The sequence below is a fragment of the Falco peregrinus genome, chromosome 2 (genome assembly GCF_023634155.1).
Source record: "Falco peregrinus isolate bFalPer1 chromosome 2, bFalPer1.pri, whole genome shotgun sequence".
In the NCBI taxonomy this organism is placed as follows: Eukaryota; Metazoa; Chordata; class Aves; order Falconiformes; family Falconidae; genus Falco; species Falco peregrinus.
The window spans coordinates 49,155,277-49,163,692 of NC_073722.1; the positions used below are offsets into that span (position 1 = coordinate 49,155,277).

An 8,416-nucleotide genomic window follows, 5' to 3' on the forward strand; every position below is an offset into this window, starting at 1 on the left:
GAAAGCCTTGCCAGACTACTCATAAAGATAACTTGTGTTTATTGGACGCTAATAAAATAATTAGCGAAAAGATTTATTTTTTATTTTAAGCAAAGCAAACGAAAATAAGGTCTGAACTGACCTTCTGAAATAAATTCCTGGTGTAGCTGTCATAAGATGTTATTATTAATTACACTTTAAATGAAAACGATCGATATGCTGAAAAGCACCTTGTTAAATGGCTACTTTGCAAATGGTACATTGCTCACCGGCTTAAGATGGCCTATAACTTTTCTCGTAGGCATCGGTCTAAAATATTCATGCAAATCAATACTTGATAAATCTCATAGGTGCGCGCTGGCTCCAGTGTTGAACAACATAATTAGATCGATATTTTTTTTCCTTTCTTTTATACTGCATTATCTTGGAATAGTCTGTCTCTGCCCGCTGTGAACGTGCCGGCCGGGCGGGATGCTAGCCCCGCTCCCACCATCGATCGGCGGGAGGCTCGCTCCAGACCTCGGCGGACTCGCAGCATTTAGTGCTCGCAGCCTCAGACCTGATCCAGGCAATTTTCTTACATTTCCCGTTCCATTCCCGATGAGTATCACTTTATGGAGAATTTCTTAATGCTTCCTACATTTTAATTTCTATGTAGTGAGATACATGAACGTCTATTTAAATAGATATTCATGAAAACCTAGATATGTGTCTAAAATTTAAAACTTTTTTCTCTTTTTTCTCTTTTTTCTCTTTTTTCTCTTTTTTCTCTTTTTTCTTTTCTTTTCTTTTCTTTTCTTTTCTTTTCTTTTCTTTTCTTTTCTTTTCTTTTCTTTTCTTTTCTTTTCTTTTCTTTTCTCGTCTCGTCTCGTCTCCTCTCTCCTCTCCTCTCCTCTCCTCTTTTCCCTTCCCTTCCCTTCCCTTCCCTTCCCTTCCCTTCCCTTCCCTTCCCTTCCCTTCCCTTCCCTTCCCTTCCCTTCCCTTCCCTTCCCTTCCCTTCCCTTCCCTTCCCTTCCCTTCCCTCTCTTCTCTCTTTAGCAATTCCAGTCTACTGAGCAGCCGAGAATTACTAGCTTTATTCGGAAATCCCTTCTAGGATTTTGAGTATCAAGTGCAGAGGTTGCAGGAAGGCGATTTATCTGAGGACTTTGAACTGACCTTAGAGGAAAGCAGAAGGTTTTGAAAAGGGATGCTCTGCCCCGGGGTTCCCCGCGGCCCGACCAGCCTGCGTCCCGCACCTCTGGGTGGAAGGAGCTGGCTTAGCGCGCTCCGCTTCCCCGAGAAGCCTGTTTATGTGTGACATTGGTAGCAGCCTTCCTGTGGGACCCCAGGGAGAGTTGCTTTCCAGCCAGTCAAGCCATTTGCTCTCCCCTCCCATCCCGAGACCCCCGGCGCAGGCGAGGGATGTCCCCACTGCCCCGCACCACTGCCTGCACCCGGGGGCGGCGGCGCCCCACCGGGGAAGGGGGACACCGCAACGCAATCGGCAGTTTATACCCAGCTACTGCTCAACCGCAAAATCGAGTTTATTGTAGGGACCTGCAGCGCTAAGGTGGCCGACGCCGCCAGGTTAGTTCCATAAACCTTTCAGGCAGCGCTTGTGTTTTGGACCCGCTGGCCCCGGCTGCGTCCCGGGAGGGCGGCGGGGGCGGCTTGGAGACCGCTGCACGGTGCCGGTGTGCCCGCACTACCCGGGTCTTATTTGCGAGGGGACGTCAAACCCGGAGGGGGCCTGGAGTACAGCGGGGGGTAAGCCAAGCCCGGTTCCATAACCCAAACCGGACTCTGGCGTTTCTGTAGGATCTAATCAGATTTCATTTCCATCGGATTTAGATTTAGAGTAGGAGACTTTTTGCACTCCGAGCTAAAATGGAAATAGAAGTGTGCCGGGTGATTTCTGGTGAAAAGCTTGCCCAGGTGAAAGGTTTCTGTTAGCTTCTGATACAGGAATATATTATTCAAAGAAAAAGGTTCGCTCTTCCTGCGCTGCTGCTGTGTGTTACCGGCCTCCCTGTCACGACACGTCCCAGACGACAAGGTTCCTCCCACATAAAATACGAATGAAACGCGGAATTTGAAAGTATCAGTGCCGGGAAACCTGTACCTATTGTAAGGAAAATTGTTGCTCTTAAACCGAGTGATTAAGCACCTTGTCCGAAGGCCTTTCGGAGCCTGGGGAATGAATCACGACGCGGAGCAGTGCTGCGGGGGACAGCCCTTGGGCAGCGAGACCCCCTTTGCTGGCTCAGCCCCTGGCAGCTGAGTCTCGCAGAAAGCGGAGACTCCGGCCGAAGCCCCACTGCCCCGCGGCCGCTCTCAGCCAAGCCTCTGCCGGGGCTGCGCTGCCCGCGCCCCAGGAGCCAGTCACTCGGAAAAGGCTCAGACTTCTGGCAAAGTCTCTCGCCCTCGGGCACCGACAGCCCCATCAGCTCCGGGCCGAACGCGGACGGGCCGGGGCTCGGAAGGGTTTGCTGGGGGCTTGGAGCGGGACCCTCCCCGCCGCAGAGCGCTCCCTCTGTGGAAGTACACTTTGCGGGCGGGTGGTTGGGCTTGGCAGGGTACGGCTCCGCTGTTCACATGCGAAGCCAAGTCTTTACTCCCCCCTGAAGCTAAGGGGGACCCTGGCAGAGGGCGTGAGGAGCCGTCAACGGATCTGGCTTGTAGGATTCGCTGTAGGGGGGACCCCGGAGGCCTCCCATCCTCTTGTGGCCAGTGAATTGGTTTCAACCTACCCCAGCGGCTGGAGAGATCCGGTACGGTAGCGTGCTCCCTCACTGCACAGTTTGTCAGGGGAAATATCGGGTTTGTAAAGCGACCAAATGGGGCTGGGAAAGGAGGAAAACAGACCTTTCCCAGAGGTGTGTTGCCGGGCCGGGTCTCCAAGGGCTGAACTTGGACAGTTCGGGGAGAGGGGGCAGTGAAAAAAGTTAGGAGATAAACATCATGTCTCCTTCTTCATTTTCCTTCTTATTTTCTGCCTTCTTCAAGTTTCCCTTTTTCTTCCAAGAAAAAGTCTTCTAGGAAAACATACTGAGTCAACGCATTTGCTTTTAAGATGGATTTTTGCGGGACTAAAAGGGAACTGCTTTGCAGCAAGAACAGATGTGAGCACCTGGGACACGCCTCATTCACGGACAGCGGGAAGGGAGGCCAAGACAGGATTGCAGGGGCAAAGACCGACCTACCTGGCATCCAAGTCCCCCATGCTCCAAGTTTTACCAGCTCACGGGGAATTTCTTTTTATCTTTCCAGCTGCTTCTGCATTTTTTTACCACTGTTCCCCATCCTTTTCCTTGGCCTATCACTCTTGAGGGGACACTTCCCTCTGTCAGAACCACCAGCTTGTACTGGAGATTGCAAGACAAATGCAACAAGTTGGGCATTTGGCCAATAATCGTGTTGATGGAAGACGGACTTGTTAGGTTGGTTTTTTATTTTCTTCTTCTTTTTTTTCCTCCTGGTAGAAAATGTACAGCTCTCCAGCAGACGGCTTCATTAAAATCTGAGTGCATTTATAAAGTGAAACAACTTTTCAAGAAAAAGAGCTGAAACCCACTCTCTCAAGTACCAGTGCGTTAAAGATTCACACGGCCCAAAGCCTTAAGATGCCTTGATTTTAGCTCACGGAATCTCTGCCATCACAATATTTAAGAGACTGTCAGCACTTCTATTATCAACTCTTTTCCAAGGGCTTCTCGCTTGCCCTCAGCAGTTTTTGTGGCGGAAACCTCGAGATTCGGACTAAAGGCCTCTTAAAATCCAGTTGGAAACATTTCCCTGGCTTTACAGGGGGCCTCAAGGGGGGGCGAGGGCTCCCCCCCGCCATCCCCAGCTGGTGGCAGCTCTGAAGTCGATGGATGCCCTGCCCAGGGGTAGCGTAAACGGTTTTTAAAACGTTGCAGCGCTGGGAGGTGGTGGGAAGCCAAAGTTCTCCAGATAGAACAGAAACACACCGATCCCTCCCCAAGTCCCACAGAACAGGCGAGCACTTCTCCATCCTCCAAAAAGCATACCCTGGGCGTACTGACACAGGCACACTGGCCAGCACTTTCTCACCGTTCCTGTCCCAAATGCGGGATCTCATACAACTTTTAGCTCATGAAAACCACAGAAGGGTTCTGCAGACGCTTTGGGGGTTTGGGTGTGGATTTTGGGGTGGCCTGACACCACGGGGCTCCTCGGGAGGAAAGGGGATCCCTGCCTCTCCTGGGGAACTCTGCACACTCGGCCTGAGGGCCTGCCAGCAGAAGGACCGCCGGGATGGGACTCAGGCTGTATGAATTACTCTTCACCAGGGCCCCCCACCCCCTTACAACGGCATCGATAATCTACAGCAAATGCCCTCAGCAGACTGCCTGGTGTCGTACCAGGTGCTGTACAAACACGCAGGAAGGGTTTTGCCGGCTCCCGGCCTCCCCTTTCCCTCCTGCCTGCTCTTACTGCCATCACTGCTTTTCCTTGTTGCACTCCGCCCCATTCCCCTGCTCTCATTTGCAGTCTTCTCCCTCCATCCTTCTTCACTTCAGAGATCTCCGTCCTGCCACCCCACCTCCTCCTCGCCTTCCCCGTGGGCTCTCCTGCGCCTGGCTCTGCCTTTCCTCTGCCGCCTGGCAGCCAAGGGCCTGGGCAGGAGGGCAGCCAGCCCTGCCTTGCCCCTGCTGCCCAGGGCACCCTTTCGGGGCGCATCTCATCGGCAGTGAGGAAAGGAGCACCACGGCACACACACACACCCCCTCCTTCCCCATCCCTTCCTCCCCGCTTCCCTCCAGCTCCTGCTCCTTTTCCTTCTTCTCTGCCTCTCTTCCCTGCCACCTCCCCTCCCTCTGTCCCTCCCTCCCCTGCACCGCTCCCCCTGTCCTCAGTCCTTTGGCTCCCTCTAGCTCCATCCCCTCCCTCCGCCGCCCCGACCCCTCCTCCCTCCCCCCGACCCATCCTTCCCTCCGCCCCGGCTGCCGCTGCCGCCCGCCCGCCCCAGTCAGTCCTGCGGCGCAGCACGGCGCGGCGCGGCTCGGCTCGGCTCGGCGCGCCATGGTGCAGCTCGGGAGCGGCCGCCGACCCCCACCGCCGGCCCCGGCCGCGCCGCCCGCGTTCAGCATCGACAGCATCCTGCAGCCCGGCCCCCGCCGTCCACCCCGGGAGCAGGGCAGAGCCCGCGGCGCGCTGCCGGAGGAGGCGGAGGAGGAGGAGGAGGAGGAGGAAGAGGGGCCTGCGGAGCAAGACCCCAGTAAAGGCTCCAGCAACTCGGGTACAGAGCCGGCAGCCCGCCCCAGGCTGTCTCGCACGTCGGGTCGCAACCCGGCTCCCACCCAGAGAGCGGCCCCGGCCCGGCCCCCGGCGAGGGTCTGCCCCGGCCCCCCCAGCGCCGCCGGGCCGGGCCCGCACACACGCAGACACTCACACGCACACGCAGTCACGCACACGCACACGCAGCCAAGCACACTTGCCCACAGGCGCACGCAGCCGCGCCGCTCACGCAGCCGGAGGAGGGACCGAGGCTCCGCGGCCGGGCGGGAGCAACTGCCACCGGCACACGCACACGCACCAACCTGCTTCCAGGGGATTTTCCAGGGTGTTTTACCCTCCTCCAGGCCTCCTTGGCAGTTTGTGCGTGTCCAGGAGCCCCTGGCTTCTCTGTCATACAGCTGGCAGAGACATTCCCTTAGATTCTTATTGGAAGCTGCTCACCCTTCTCTTCCCCTCTGGAGGGTGGGGGGGCCGTGGCCAGCTCTCGGCAACTCCCTCCCCATCCTAGCCCCCCCTCCCTCCCCGGCTTCGGCCCCTCTCCCCAGCGCTTCGCCGGGCCGTGCGTGCATGCGGGGCGGGGGCGCGGGCGGCGGCGGGGGGCTGATGCTGTGCTTTGCCCCTGCAGGCAGCGCGCCCCGCCGGCTCCGGGCCGAGGGGACGAGCCGTGGCTTCCGCACGGAGCCCGAGAGCGGCGGAGGCGGCGCGGGCTCCCCACTCCCCGCCGAGGGGCTGCGCGGCACCCGGCAGCCGCCGCCGCGGGAGGCCGGTGGCTGCGGCGGGGAAAGCGGCAGGTCGCCGGCGGCGGGCGGCAGGAAGAAAACGAGGACCATCTTCTCCAAGAGCCAGGTCTTCCAGCTGGAGTCCACCTTTGACGTGAAGCGCTACCTGAGCAGCGCCGAGCGGGCCGGGCTGGCCGCCGCGCTGCACCTCACCGAGACCCAGGTGAAGATCTGGTTCCAGAACCGCCGCAACAAGCTCAAGAGACAGATGTCGACGGAGCCCGAGGGCCCGGGGCCGGCGGAGCCTCCCGGGGAGCCGCCGCCGCCCCCCGCCGCGGCGGCTCTCGCCTTCCCGGCCCTTTACAAGGACAGCACCCTGCTCAGCCGCTGCTTGCTGCCGCTGCCCTTCCCCCTGCTCTACCCGGGCAGCGCCATCCCCTACCTCTGCCTCCCCGGGCCGGGCAAACACTTCAGCCTGGTGGACGGGGACGTATAGCCTCTCCCCCCGGCCCCCGACCTTCCTCTCGCCGGGGACTGCCCCGATGTTATTTATGCCCCCGCCGTGTCGGTGGGGTGTCCACCTTCTCCACGGCCGGCGGCAGCCGCCCCCCGGCCCACGAAGGGGCCACCCGGGCTCCCTCCACGCGTGTCCGTGGGCCGCCGACACGTTGTTAAAGCTCGAAATGGCGCTGCCAGCCCGCCCTCGCTCTTGCAGCGCTTTTTCTCTGGTCAGGACCGAGGAAATAACAGGAAGCCACCAAAGAAACGGGGATGTGTTCTGCCTCCCTCTCTCCAAATTATCCCGTGCCCGTATTTCAGGGGGAGCCGATGCTCTGCCTCAACCCACAGGGACTGTGTCCCCGCGTCTGCCCCAGCGCCGTGGCCGTCGCGGTACGGTGATCCGAGTCCCTTTCAATAGAGTTTGCTAAAAGCGAAGGCCGCGATGCGCTCCTCTGTCTCAAACGCTCCACCTCTAGTGTCCCTCAGATTACCCTTTCCCCATCTTTGACACTATCGAAATGTAGACACCTTTCCGCAGATCTGGTTCTTAAACGGTGGCTTCTCTGACTACTATTTTTTTTTTTTTTTGTCTCTCCCGAAAAATACCCGAGCTCTCTCACACTTTTTGTGCTAACTGGTTCTCAAAATGCGGCTCGTCTGATGTTTTTGCAGAACAAGACAAGCTGTCTCTCATACTTCTTGTGCTAACCCCGCCCCCCGAAATCTCGTGGGACAATTTTATCTGCTAGATCCTAGAGTAAAGAAGTGTTGTTTTTTTCTTTCTTTCTTTTCTTTCTTTTTTTTTTTTTTTTTTCAAATTTCTTTTTTTGTTGCCTCCCAACCCGCGCTCTCCCGGATTTCCAAACGCTTTTGTCGTCCTCTGATTTTCAAGTTCCACACGCTTTATACTCAAAGGTTGGAAATAAACCTATTCAGAAGGTGACATGCATGCCTTTTCACTACGGTTACTACTAGGCAGTATCAAACGAAAGGTATTTCCTAGAGTGCATCGACGGTTTTTAGTTTAAAAATAAAGGTTAAAAACACAATCATGGCATTACGAAATTCCCCCGTGGGTGCGAAAACGGGCAGCTTCTCGACTTTCCCAGTGGGAACAAAAGCGATAGGCGACGCGGCTGGATGAGAAGGGGTTTGCTTTCCTTGTCGTGCTCTTCTGCCGTTTGCCTTCCCGTGGGCGATGGGCAGGGGCGGGCAGCGACCCTGCGGGCAGGGGCGTGGGCCGGCCCGCCGAGGGGAGCGGGCAAGCGGTAGCCCCGCGGCTCACAAGCCGCCTCCGCCGAGCGCTGCGCGGCCGGGGAAAGCGCTGCGGCTGCGGGCTGGGGAGCGGGGCCGGGGCGGTCCCTGCGCCTGCCGAGCGCTGGGAAGCGGCTGGCAGAGGCTGCCTGGAGTTTTCTCACGGTTGCGATGATCTGGGAGCGTCGTTTGACCTCGCCTTTCGCTTTTTAATCGGTCTCGAATCAGTGTCAAGGAGCAAGAGGGGTCCCACGGGACGCACCTCGCTCCGGACAAGGATAAACGCTGCCGAGGCGGCTGCAGGGGCGGTGCGACGGAGCGAGGGGGACCCGCCGGCTACGCTTCGCAGCTCTGGTTTCCCCAAACTGCAGGTCCCGGGAAGATGCAGGAGGCGAATTAACGGTTTGGGTCGCGCCACCGACCCTTCTTTTCTGATCTGACTTTATGGTGAAAGTTAAATTCAGATCCTCTGAGTCCACGAGTTGCTCCGTGGCTACAAACATTGGAGACGCATATAAGCGACGATGACCCGATTCCCAATTGTTCGCGTTTGCCTGTTTTTTATAATTGATCATCTATATGGGAACCTGCCTTTGGTTGCTATTTCTAATATTTCCAACGTCCATACACCCTTCCCTGATTACTGCCACGAGATTAATCAATACCGATATGGGCAAATCCGGCTTTTTCCAAACCCTTACCAATGGAAGTTTGATTAG

At 57.1% G+C, this 8,416-nt stretch overlaps 1 protein-coding gene across 1 annotated transcript; it reads left to right on the plus strand.

Moving 5' to 3' along the window:
* The first annotated feature begins 4,936 nt into the window (after positions 1-4,936).
* On the plus strand, positions 4,937-8,120 carry LOC129783856 (homeobox protein HMX2-like). Its single transcript, XM_055796519.1, has 2 exons — positions 4,937-5,224; positions 5,849-8,120. Exons 1-2 carry the CDS (start codon positions 5,008-5,010, stop codon positions 6,436-6,438), a joined length of 807 nt encoding a protein of 268 aa, XP_055652494.1. The 5' UTR covers positions 4,937-5,007; the 3' UTR covers positions 6,439-8,120.
* Positions 8,121-8,416: the final 296 nt, after the last annotated feature.

Bases quoted from the DNA above. Each gene is read 5' to 3' on its own strand.
- LOC129783856 (XM_055796519.1), top strand. From the start codon at position 5,008: ATGGTGCAGCTCGGGAGCGGCCGCCGACCCCCACCGCCGGCCCCGGCC. The intron at 5,225-5,848 runs GTACAGAGCCGG...TTGCCCCTGCAG, and splicing joins TAAAGGCTCCAGCAACTCGG to GCAGCGCGCCCCGCCGGCTC.